Below are 13,841 nucleotides of genomic sequence, written 5' to 3'. Positions count from 1 at the left end.
TCCTGTTAAATGCAACTGCCTTCCAACAGAAGTCTTGTTTTAATCGTTTCCTAGCCACCTTGAGTCTCAGTGCATATTTTTGAAGGGAGTAGAAGGATGAGACACATAGTCCCTTCTCCATTTTATCTTGCTGCAACTTAATAAATATCCCCCTTGCCTAAAATCAAAGCACATTTCTCCAAAATCCGCTGTTATTTTTTTCTTGACTTAAACCAGTTTCAGCGTCCCACAGATTTCATATCTAGAGAACATAGTCTTGCCACGGTTCCCTCAGATTTAAGTTCAGAATGGAATTCAGATCTTCCTTAAGCAGGAAGAGAGACTGTCTATGCTCATGTCAGTACTTCCATTAGAAGGTTTAGCGACACCATCCCTCCCATTTCCCACAAACATTTTTTCTGGGATGGCAGTATCCCCAAGAAGAGCACTGAGTACTTCTACAATCGCTGAAAAAAACCCAACATGCTGTTTTCATATGCCATGCCATCAAGCAAGGACACAGTAAACTAGACACATTTAGTCTCACATTTATACTAGGCATTACACAGACCAATATGTTGAACAACCCTAGAATAATTTACAAGAAGGCAGCACAGAAACCATGCCTAGTTAATGATCACATAGATTTTTTGCCCCTCTAACAACAGAAGTGGGGATCCTACAGATATGAACTTAATTTCAATTAAGAACAAAAGCCTCAAAAATGCAGTAAAGACAAGAGGACCAATAAAGCAAACTAGTTGACTTGGTCTCTATTAATTACTACAGCAATAAGTAGACTTCTGTCAGATTCTGTGATGAATCATTAACATGAGATGTCCTAACACACACAGGTGTAACAAGGAGTCTAAAAATAGTACTTACATAGCTACGTTTGGTTTTCTGGCTTATTAGAGGGTAACCATAGAATTATAAAGAAAAGTTAAATGAGTACATGCAGGTAAAGCTTCATCATGTTATATAGGTTTCTTATTTCAGTATACACTCTGTATTCTGTTGTATGAATAGAGTTAAGAATAAAATGCACTGGGAAGTGGACGTGATACATGAAAAGTAACTGACAAGCAAGAGACTTTGAATGCAAAATTCTCAGAATTACAAATAGAGATACAGGTGTACAAGGAAGGGGAAAACCAAGTTTATGTGAGAAACTCCCACATTTGCTAAACACAATGGGAAACTCACAAGTTACAGAACAAATTATGTTCAATTTTAGTTTCAGATTTTTTTTTTCTAGAATAAAAATATCAGGGAAATATTTAAGCATGCCTCATATTCACAAGCTAACAAAATGTATCAGCCAGCTTGGACATTTGCTAAAGCATATTCCAAGTACGTATCAGAGAGCTGCCAAACAGCACTTAACTTACTGGAACATGTTCTAAGCAATGAGGCATCTTTCAAGACAGGAAAGGAACTTTACTTCAAGGGGTGATTCATGAAATCAACACCAAGTTTTCACTAGACTAAGAAATTCCAGTTGAAATCATGTGCATCTTAAATTAATTCAATGCAAAAGAAAACATTAAGAACAAAGAAGGAAACAGCAGCCACAAGAAATGCAAGAATAAAAGTATGTTTCTCTGTAGTATATATTTCTATTTGGATTTTGGAACTGGGTATCTGGCATAAGTGTATTAATATTTCAGAACACTTTCAGGAATTGTTTAAATAAAAATGTGGGTAAAGCCTATAAAAACACTGCAAATACCTTCCGTGAGTTTGGTTTTTTTTCCTCCCATTAGATACTTCTCTACAAAAGAAGGCAAAAATAAATAGCGTCCTACCTAAAAGTATTTTTTTCACCATTGAAAATGTGTACTTTTTCTGGTCATATTAACTTAACACTGGACTAAAACATAGTAATTCTCAGCATCACTGAACTTGTGAGATGACCCACCTGACAAAACACATAAAGCTACGCCACAATGCTGAAATTCCTCAAACATTACACATTTAATTCAAGCATATCCTAAAAAACAAAAATTAGGACCAAATGCAAGTCTACTTCTCTACTTCAAAATAATAATGCATGCTAGGTATACAGGCAGGAGTAGAATGTTTGAGTAAATTCAAAATATACAGAAACATCATCCACAGCCACATATAGCACATACTGTTATCATTAGTTCTTTGCTTATCAAGGAGGAAACACTTATCTGCTATTATCAGCTGAATTTTCCTTGATCTCCCAGTGACAACATTTACTTAACAGGTTAGAACAAACTGGATGCTACAACTTCTCTCACCATTTCTTTCAAGCAAGTGAGGGTCAGAATGTTTCTTGCCTATATCTGCGAAAGACCGAACCAGAGGAATCCGGTTGCTGAATTTTTTCTCATTCTGATGATGGTGCCTTTTTAGAAGAGCCTCTCTCACGTTCTCTCTTATGGATTCATCCAGCTGGCCAGAGGCAATCATGTTGTCCAAAACCATATCTACATAACAACAACAAAGAAAATTACATATATAAAGCTATCAAATCTGTCATTTATTACACTCAAAGCACCTGTAGTTGCACCAAAAAATAAGAAAAAACTAAAAATCTATTCTTTGAAGAGTGTTTTCTTTAGCAAATTCATGTTGAAGAACCCACAGGAAATTTCAAAGATGTCACTAAACAAGCATACGTGAGAATAAAGAAAGCACAATATGTGGATCCAAGAGACAGTAATTTTTAGTAGCATCATTTTAAGAAGGGTTTTTTAAAATAATTTCCTGTCATTTACTTTAACTGTCAATAGTGACTCCCTTCCAAAAAAAAGCATCTAGGTATTCAACAATCCTCCATTACAAGTGAACATAAAAAACCAGAAACAATAAAGAATCAACTTAAGATAGACTTAACTTAGTGTTCCTCCGTGTTGAAAGTATACAACTATGTAAAAGTGAAAGTTCTTACAGAATGAGAGGATCACCCCAACTCCCCTGTCACCTTCAGATGCCCTAAGTTCCTGAGGTTTTCTACCAAACTTCCTGCGATTCACATGCTTTAGAAGAGGAAGTGTAAAACAAAAGCTACTTATATCATCTAAAACTAATCAACTGTCAAACAACAGCAAGTTTCAAAAAGGGCATCTCATCAGTATGTTCAAACCAGGACAGAAAGTCTGCATGTCCAGGAAGTTATCCTGTGCTGCTTCTTAGCCCTTTTTGCATTAATTACTTAAAAAGCCCTTCAAATCCAGCACAACTCAACATGAACTTATGTGACAACTTTTTCAATGTATTTTGCCAGTCTTAACTGGTGTATCAAGACCCCAGCTGCATTGGTTAATTGCACTTATGGAGAACTCTTCTCAATGAAAAAAGTTATGTCTCAGAATACCTTACAAACAAAATTATATGTAGCAAAGTCTGTGAGTATAGTGCAGCTTCCCTCTGGGATTACTGTCACCGCACAGCCTCTTGGTTATGGATTTTTAAAAGGAAATCTACCACCCTCTCCCTCTTGTTTTGAGTGACAACCAAGAATACCTACTAGGTATTCCTGTCTTACAAAACCATCGGCAATATATTTGAATGCCAAGGATTGTTATCCTACATGCTTTGCAATGGTACCTAAAATTAACTTGAAACAAATTCATGCAATCTCCTAAGACATCCTAGTTACAACTTAAGTATCTGCTATCAACAGTGCTGTTCACACAGAATTAAATAGTAACTATTTTACTTACTTAATTTTATTGTGAAATTCAATTATTAAAAATAAATTATAAACCAAAACATTACTTTTACAAATCAGGCATTGAACATGCTTGCCTACCAAGCTGGGAAAATAAGAAGGGAAAACCAATTCCCTGAGGGAATTTTGAAGATTTAAAACACAAAATAATAAAATATTTCAAGCATTTACAAAAGTTTTTAATGCCAAAACACTTTGTCATTCACATATGTGTGTGATAGGCCTAAGCCTATCTTGATTACTAAGAAGGCATTCCACTGTGTGGTGGTACCTGTAGCAAGGTATCAGTAAAATTCTGTAAAACAAGTTCTAAAGTATTGCAGCTAAGCAGGTGTGTATGTGTGTGTGTGGGGGGGGGGGGGTGTGTGTATATACACACACACACAAACACAAAAAAAAAATCTTCAGAGCTGACTTTACAGTATCCAAACGACCATGTGATTAGTGAGGACACTCAACATAGTAGGTCAAACAAGATGTATAAAGTTTATTTCTGCTCACCTCTTATAAAGGTGAAAAAAATACCAGACGTGCAACAATGAACTGCACTAATGGCATCAAGTTACCATCAGCCAAGTTATGATTAATAATTACAGTACTAAAGTGCATAAATAAGTCCTAAAATGTTCTGGTGGATATTTACATTTCATCTGTAGAAACAAAGACAAAGAAAACATTCAGTGATTAGAACATAAAGGTAAAATCTGGGCCTGGTTCTAAAAATATATCATAAAGGAGGTCCTACTAATCTGGTGCAGCTCCTTGTAAGTGAAGTTTGCCGTATCAGCTCTTTATAACACTAAGCATGCACGTATCTGTTTCTTCAATATAGTATTCTCAAGAACATAAAAGGCACCATCAAAAATGTCAAGTTATAGATTAAAATTTAGGAATAAAATATTTAGAAAGTTTTGCTGCAACCTGCTATCTCATCTAGTGTGTTTGCTCTCATGTCCAACATGACGGTCCCATTAAGAATACAGCTTCGCAGTTCAAAGAGACTGTGCAGAGATAGAGTTGCTACATAAGGCTTGCTCCATCGATCACCACCGTCTTCAACATCCTCTTCAAATTTCAGCCACCTGAAATGCATACACATGAACATTTTTGTATTTCTCCTGGACAACAGAATTTGGCAAGCAATCCCATTCTTCCCTGGGGCTTCTGTATGACCTGGAATAGGAAAGCCCATCAGCTCATACTCAATCGTTTTCTCAGACAAATAACTGTCGGACAGCAACAACATTTGTATCAGGCCTTTTAACCTCAACTATATGAACTTTTGCCTGTTTTGTTTCTTTGGGTTTGAATAACATCTGTTTGTGTGAACAGTGTGGGACTGTGCCTTGTCACTTGATTGACTTATCTCAGTTGCACTGGTATTTTAGGATTAGAAAACTGTCTGAAACAGACAATATACTATGTTCAAGTCTCCTAAGGTACTAAGTCAGACATTTAAGAGCTTGCTGATACTTGTATGTGCAAGTATGAATTTAAATATATTTTGACTCATAGGCATTATGTAAATTCAACTTCTGTAAAAGTTAACATGCAATAAGGTAATTAGAAGCACTGAACACAGAATAATTTATTGCAGTATATACATAGAAGGAAACAATCAACACAGGCCAAAGGTAACCGTAGCATGCATGAACATTATGAGATGTTATTTGCAAAAAAATAATCAAATACTACCAAAGAACAACATAAGCAAATATCCAGCTTTATTTATACTTGTGTGAAAATTTGACACCAATATGTCAGCAATAATAGAGCAAAGAGATCTCTGAGACTGCAAATATCGTGCTCCATGGCTGAACACCTGTATAAAACTAAACACTGTTGTACCTTCTACAATGCTTAGCATGATCAGTTTTAGGGAAGTCAATACAACACCAGTAAGACTGAGGGTCTCTTAAGCAATCATATTGAGTCTTCCAGAGGTGGACAAAAAGAAAAAAATGTTTGATTTGCTGAGTGTGAATTGAATGAACAACTCCTATAGTTCATGAAAATTCTAACTTAGTCCAGGTTGCAGTTCTTTGAAACAAAAATCACTAGAAGGCATACCTTGAAACAATTTACTTTTAGCATACCTAGCTGTTTCTTTCCATTCGTATTCTTCTCCATCCCGGAAGCAAAGTTCATCCATTTCAGTGAACAGATCATGGGGAATGTGTTCATCATCATCTTCAGTACCCAAAATAAACTGAACTCGTTGGGATGGTGTATCTTGGAGAAAAAGAGAAACTGAACAATTAAAAGAATCCATACTTCTATTATGCAAGAAAACACATTTAACAGTTAAATCTCCTGCTCTCATTTAGAAATATGCTTATCAGTGAAGATCTACAGCAGACTGTTTCTGTCTCCAAATCAATATACACCAAGAATTCTGTCATACCCCATGTATCCAGATAGAGAAGTAATGAGAAGATAGAAGTGAATTTAATCTATTTAATATTACTTGCTGCTTCAGAACCTGTACCCCGAGACTTTACAAGCATAAGATCAAATGATAATTATTTGGTTTTGGGAGGGAAAGTTTTGAAAGAAAGAACTGCGAAAGAATGGTAAAAGGAGGTTTGTCAAAGCATTCTGATTTGAAAACTCTTTTGTTTCAGTGAACTGATCCCATAAGAACATTATTCTACGCATAGAAAGGTTATAGTGAGCAGCACGGTGTTCACTCTTGAAGCAGAACATTGCCCTGTAACTTTCCCATTCATTACAGCCTAGGATTAAAAGTAAGTTTCAGGTCTTGAAGAAAACTGCTAATAGTACTGGTAAATAATTTAATTTTAGGGAATAATGTCAAAGTCATCATCCCTGGACGACAAGGCACAGGCTGGAGGAATGGTGTCTGATCAAAAACTAAAACTTCAGAGGCAGTACAATTCCTTTAATAACAGATGGCAAGAAGGCTGAAGTATTTTAATAGATCATCGATCAAATTATCGTGGCAAATGTTGCTTCACAGCTATGTTCATACTTTCAAAGATCTTGAGTGACAGGAAAAATAATACAAGACTGGACAATCTGAAAAAAGTAACACAGATTTTTATGCTACCAACGAGTATTATGAAGCCCTAATATAACTTACTCAATGCAGGCTGCTGAACATTCACACAGACACCAGGATGAAGTCCAACACTTTATGATTCAGATAAAACAACCACAAAATCCATGCCTCATTGTACATAGAGAGACATTAATTACAGTCAGAAACAGCATAAAACAAGTAACATTTAAGCCCAGAGTAACTACTACAAGTTCATTTTCAAGAGATCAACGAACTCACACAAGAGATTTCTTACCATATGATGGAGATTCTCGGCCATCCTCTCTATCAGTTTCTTTTTCTTTTTTTCTCCTATGATGTCTGTGTCCACGATGTCTATGCCGTCGACGGCCTTGCTTTCCAAATGGGACATGAACTCCAATATATACAGCTCTGTGGCCTTTGCAAGAAAGTTTCAAAAGAAGAAATTACTGAAAAACCAACCTCCTGCCCTAATTTGGTGTTAGTCAAAAAAGCAAGGAGTTTGACAAAAACAAACCCAAAAGCATGCAACACACCTATCTTTACCTGATGTTCAACTGTATGATAAATTTTGTGTCAATTTAGAGGTGTAAAAGGAACACATTTTGAAATATGTAACAAGATGCCAAATAACCTAGATTAGGTTAGAGGGGTTTTTTTCCCTTTTTTAAAAAATAAATTTATGTAGTCCATCTTCAAATTAACACATGCTGCTCTTTAAAACAATTACTCTCAACATTTTGTTTTTCTTTCAGCTTTTCACATTAAGGTAATATTAGCACCAACAACTTGGGGAAAGAAATAAATCAACAGACTGTTAAGAACATATTTCCATGTCTCCTGTAATGGAGTTAGCATATACAATAACCTTTGCAATTCCTTTTTAAACTAACAATCTCAGGAAGACACACATTAACTATAAGCCTAGAGGTTAACACTACTTTGTCAGAGTTATTACAGAAGACTGACATTAACAAAAGGAAAAGGAAGCGGTTTTCCAGCTCTTAGAAAGATGCAAATTCTGCCAATTTACAGAAAACAAGCAAGCCCTAAGAGCTATGACTGCACACATGCATGCACATATATTTGTGTATATCACACATATACTAGGTTAGGCATATTGAAAAATTCTGGTGATTAGAGAGCTTTGAATAAATAAAAAGTGATACTGTGTCAAATTTATTTTCTAAGAGAAGAATCTCTAAGCACAAAGAAATGCACAAAACTTTTATAAAGTTTTTTTACAGTGTATAAAGTATTTTTACAGTGCTACATGAGTACAATTGCAAAGTAAAAATGACTATGCATATCCAAGTTCAATATTTAACTAATTTGGTCAAGATCCCTTTTCAAATTACAAGACTCAAGTCTTGACAGACTTTCAAGATTAGTTTTAATTAGAGCCGACTGATCGGCACTATGACCAAATCTGAAATTAAGCATATTAAAAGACATTTGTTTCCATGTAAGAGTGGAAAACAGATTAATTTGTTGAAGCATTCATCAGTCCTATTTATAGAGAGACTTTTCTTTTGTGAGCTTCTTCCAGCAAGAACACTTGGCCCCTGTTCAGCACCCTGACCTACACCCTCCACAAGTACTGCACACAATGCAATTCCCAGAGAAATTAATTCAAATGTGACATGTAAACATAAATCAATGCATTTCTAATATGACTAGGTAGCATCATTAACAATGGTCACATTATTGATACCATCATAACACAATAATCTTATGTACAGGAAAAGTAGTAGTACTAGGTTCAAAAATAGCTGCATTACTCATCACATCCCACTCAAAATCTGCCTGACCCACCACACACTGCAAATGCTGTTATCACTGTTAGGATTTTTGGTTTATTTTATATATTCAATTAGCAAGTATGAAATTTTAGTAACACATATCAAGAGTTTTTTCCATAATCAAAGTCTTTGATTTTTTTCAGGAACTATTTTTTCCTAACAGAAACTCATACATATTTCTAGTATTAGAGCATTTTCTATAATTGCCTTGTTTTAATATTCTTAATAAGATTGTTTTAAGATTGTGTTTTGATCATTGCACAGAAATGATTACTTACTAGAAACCTTCAGCAATCTGAAAATCAAGTTTTTACTTCCTTAAAAATTAGAAGGACTTTACGTTCTCATAAATAAAGGCAATCAATAAAGACATTGCTTTCTACACTAAACTAAAAACACCACACAACTTTTTCAAGAGACTCTATCTTAAAACAATTCACTCTGATACTGCAAAAATTAGCATTTGTAACGCTGTGACCATTCCCATAGTCAAAGACCATGTTGCTGCGTGGAGGAGAGGCAGAACAAGGAAATGAGAAGTCTTATCTCCTGTTACAAAACTGCAATCTGACTAAACATTTTTACAAGAAAAGTTTGGAGGAGAGTAAGTGAAGAGGTAAAAGCTAGGGAAAAACAAGCTGAAAAAAAGAACAAGCCAAAGGTATTTCTAAAACAATCTTCACCCACAGTAAAATGCTTTTCTACCAAAAAATGCACTGAGCTCTCATCTATTACTGTGTCCCAGTGCCTCATAGCTGCTTCAAATCACATTGAGTAGGCACTGTCAACTTAGCCCTCAAGCTGGGAAGCCAGTCCACAACGTACAACATTTGGTATTACTTTCTACTGCAGAAGGAAACTTAAGAAAGTACCCTCTCATTGCCCTCACAAATTAGGGTAATCACAAAGGCAGGGAAACAGGTTAATAATGGATCATCCTACCTTTCAGCCCATACTGCACACAAGCAATTGTGTGAATGACAGTTTCCTCATGTAGACACTTGTCTACATGAAGATACCTTACCCAAATGACTTCTGTATATGCAAAGTTACATATGCAAAGACTGCTACGCAGGCAACTGAATTTTGGGACTAATGTGAAATGCTGATGAGTAAGATGATTTTCAGCAATTATTAAGTAAACTGCATCACAGTACTTCTATCAGAATAACTTCCAAGAAAAAACTTGATGTTGAAAATGAGTCTCTGAATTAGTCTTCTTGTATTAAGCAAGGATAGGGGGTTGCAGCACAGTAGTCTAAAAGAGAAAAGTCTAGCTACTACAAATTGCATCTTATGAGTACAACAGAGACTGCTCCTTAAGGAAAGGACACATTTTGTTGGTATGACAGACGTTCATGGAGAAAGACATCTTCAAAACTACTGCAGTTGACTATTCTTAGGTAACTGTGGTAGTAGTATAAAGTTGCATACATACTCAACTACAAAGAGCAGGGCAAAACTACATAATAAAACTTGGACAAGCTTAACATAATTCTAACTCCACAAAACAAAGCACTGAGAGTTCTCTAAAAATAAAGACAGCTGTACTGCCTAGGTCCGCATTCCCTTAAATTTCATTAATCATACTGGAGGAATTAGTGTTTGCAGATAGACAAATAAAGCTTTCATTATACACACAATTTACAGGGAACAACAAAATAAAAACACAGGGATTTCCTTCCCCCCCCCCCCCCTTAATTCCCAATGAACTGGGTAAAATCACTTACAGTTCCCTTCACATTGGCAAAAAAAAAAAAAAAAAAAGGATCAGAAAGGCAAGTAACATCATAGCAATGGAGAGAAAGGTTGTAATTCATATTACTAGCATCAGTGCTATTTCTAAAAGGAACGCAATCTTCTACTTGAATACTGGGAGTTTAAGTTTTTAAAAGGTATGATTGACCTTCAAAGCTTTATTCGCAAAAATATCTGCACCACAGTACCACTGTCAAGCCTGTAATACAATTACTTTAAACCAATAATCAACAGACTTAGTAGACTGTTCAACACTAAATTTAGCAATACAAAGCTCAAGAGATAATTGTTCATTTTAATCTAAGATGACTTTATCCAAGCTTAGCTATTCAAATCCACCAAGAGTATTTACTATTTAAGGTCTTTATCAGTATGAAACATTTAAATGTTAGGAGCTTGCTACATGTCTCTGTCACGTGGTTGGCCCTACTCCAAAAGTCAGTTTGGATCAAGTTCTATAAAATTGAAATAACAGAAAATGCTCTGTTAAAAGTTCCATGAATTCTCCCAGAATCCCTAAGAAAATGGTAACAGTTCTAAAGTCTGAGGGAGATCAAAAACATGTATTAAAAAATGCTCTGACATGGCAACCCTGGAAGTACGATTCCACATAGAACTTTCTTTTTTCTAACCATTATTTTGTTAGCTAGGCATCTTTTAAGCTTCATACAAAGAAGGACACTCTTCCCCATATTACTTAGAAATTTGAACTGCAGAAATAATATAATAATTACAGCTGTAAGGGACACCAGGAGGTGGGTCATCTGGTCTAATCTTGCCCAAAGTATAGCCAACTTCAAAGCTAAAGTCATTTTTTTTATCAGGTTGGTCAAGATGACAACCAGTAAAGTTCTGAGTATCTGTAAAGCCTCTCCAGGCAGCCTATTCCAACATAAAAAAGCATACTACATGAAAAGAACTTCCTAATATCCCATCAGGACTTCCAATACTGAATCATGTCTGTGCTCTCCCTCTCCCTTTCACCATCCACCTTCAACAAGAGTCTGATTCTGTCTTCTCGATAAGCTCCCAATGGTCTGTCAAAAAACTTCATGACAAGAATCACTTTATTTCAAAAAGTCTTCAAAAAATAATCTGAAGCTAGATATTTTTTACACAAGAGTCTTTACTTAATCAAAAAATGTCATAATCTATATTGTTCGAGCATCGAGCTTTCCAGTATGGAAAAACTGGAGAATTTGCAGGAGAGATCCTAACGTGTTCCATAAGAACAGGAAAAGCAGCAGCTGTTTGATGTCTTCTAACTCTCATCCCAAAACACACGACCATAATAGGACACATTCAAAATCTATCATCATCTCATGCCTTGACATGAATTCCCCCTACATCACAGAAAGGACTTGTATGCACAAAAATAAGCTCAATGTAAATTATTAGCACATCTACCTTTTCTGTCACAGGTCTGCTCCAAAGTTAGAAGCACACAAATGGGGAAAATGATCTTACGTGGATGGAAGAAATAAAGAGAATATGAAAGTTATCCTCATACCTCAAAAACCTTTGCAGCCCAAAGGTCTTCTCCAAACATTCTCGCTCCGGTGGAACTTAAGGAACAAGCAGAATCCCTCATTTACACACTATTCCTTGTTTATTTATAACGATAATTACGAAAGTTCACTAAGTCAGTAGTTCACTGAAAATGCTAAAATATAATAACTCTCTAATTTTCTAAAAGTAATGCCACGTTTCTGAAGTATGCAATTAAATGTACAATTTAATAGTGATAGTGATGTTTTTAGTGTGAGACACAAACTACTTCAAAACAAACAGTATTATTTAGTTTATTTTATGAACTTCTCTCACACAAAACATTCCCAAGAAAATAATGTAGTAAAAATTAAACTAAATTTCAACATAAACCTTGGTCTTCCATGCATGAATAGATTATTAAAAAAATCTTATTCATACCAATGACTCTTTTTCTGTGTTAAAAGAATTACAAAAATTATCTCTTGCTTTCAGAATAAAACATTTCAAATACAACATTATTATCAAATCTGTGTGAAGAAATAAATAAACTCTTTCATGAGACAGTTATATGCCATAGCTGGAGTACAAAATTTCTCCACAGTGCACCATATTTAGAATATGCTAAAACCTTCTGGCCTGTATTCTGAAATCTCCTGTTGCTCCTACTAATTAAGTATATCTGAGAATGCATCTTTTATACTAAAATACTTGGGATAGATAGAATCAAGAAGTGTAATCAAAATATCTAGTATGCATTAACATCCAGTAAAACCTACTCAGTAACAGTGCTTTCTCACTACACAATGCAAGACAGCAGAAGCAGGAAATGCACCGATTTCTCATTAGACACAAAAGTGATCTTTTGTCATTTAAGATTACCATGATATGGTATTAGCAGTCATAAGAGAAAAATGTGCTGAATATTTCTATCTGACACAATCAACAGTATTCAAGAAGGCATGATTAGTAATTCCATTAGACATGCAGGTAGTAACAGTAATAGGAAAAGATTAATGCCAGCTGACAGAGCTACCCATGGATTCTGGCATGGTATATCCACGCCAAGTCTTTGTGGCCCACTGTCAGCACCAATGTGCCTCACCTGGGAAAAGAGACAGCACTTGGACTAGTGGGAGGGGAGACTAGCTGCCCTTGCACTGTACATCCAAGACACACAATAGTTGGGCCCCGTGCCTAATCTGAGATCAAAGTTCTTGGCCTAGCCTGTCTGTGCAGCAGAGCTCAGATAATCTCAAAGAGCTGTTTCTGTTGTAGAGGAGAAAACCTATAAACACACAATTCGAAAAAAAACTCCCATTGAGATGGGATTTGTCCTTCATCTACCAATAAAGACCAATATTCTCAGCCCTCCACAGATGTCATACCCTTTAAGGACATGAGGCTTCCACATTTGTAACACTGTGCTTGTAAAGTATTTCAAAAGAAGTATTTGCAAACAAGACCTTCCCACTTAATCAATGGGTCACAAAACCACATTTGATCACATCCCTCTCATACAACTGCTGCACACATCTTTAAATGCATCAGCTTGCCTCCAAGAGCATTCCTGATGTTTAAGATACAAAAATTATTACAGACCAAGTCATGTCTCATGTATAGGTTATCTTTTCTGAGAAAAATGAAATCACATTTTCTTCATAAAATAAGAACTGTTAGGAAGAACAGCGCTGAGTCAAGTTAGAAGCCTGTGGCTAGTGGGGTTCCACAGGGATTGGTTTTCGGGCCAGGGCTGATGAAGACATTGAACAAGAACCTGGAGGAGGGAACAGACTGTACCCTCAGCAAGTTCCCTGATGACACCAAACTGGGAGGACTGGCTGATTCACCAGAAGGCTGTGCTGCCATTCAGCAACATCTTGACTGGCTTGAGAGTTGGGCAGAAAGGAACCTCATGAGGTTCAACAAGGGCAAGTTGTCCTGGTTTGGGCTAGGATAGGGTTAACCTTGATGAGGAAGTAGGAAGGGGCACAGCATGGGCAGCTGACCCAGGCTGGCCAACAGGTATTCAATACCATACTGAAGTCATGCCCAGTACATATAG

At 36.0% G+C, this 13,841-nt stretch overlaps 1 protein-coding gene across 3 annotated transcripts in view; it reads right to left on the bottom strand.

Annotated features, from left to right (window-relative positions):
- Nucleotides 1-13,841, bottom strand: part of SLC4A7 (solute carrier family 4 member 7) — an 88,558-nt gene that overhangs the window by 34,023 nt on the left and 40,694 nt on the right. For all 3 annotated transcript variants that reach the window (XM_061997295.1, XM_010201216.2, XM_061997296.1), the window contains exons 3-6: nt 7,003-7,146; nt 5,782-5,917; nt 4,607-4,767; nt 2,250-2,438 (exon numbers count right to left, since the gene is read on the bottom strand). In XM_061997295.1, coding sequence (XP_061853279.1) covers nt 2,250-2,438; nt 4,607-4,767; nt 5,782-5,917; nt 7,003-7,146 — 630 coding nt within the window. The remainder of the gene's footprint in view (nt 1-2,249; nt 2,439-4,606; nt 4,768-5,781; nt 5,918-7,002; nt 7,147-13,841) is intronic.

This window comes from Colius striatus, chromosome 5 (genome assembly GCF_028858725.1).
Source record: "Colius striatus isolate bColStr4 chromosome 5, bColStr4.1.hap1, whole genome shotgun sequence".
In the NCBI taxonomy this organism is placed as follows: Eukaryota; Metazoa; Chordata; class Aves; order Coliiformes; family Coliidae; genus Colius; species Colius striatus.
The sequence above is the reverse complement of the archived record's forward strand: the minus strand, read 5'-3'. Positions and strand labels throughout refer to the sequence as shown.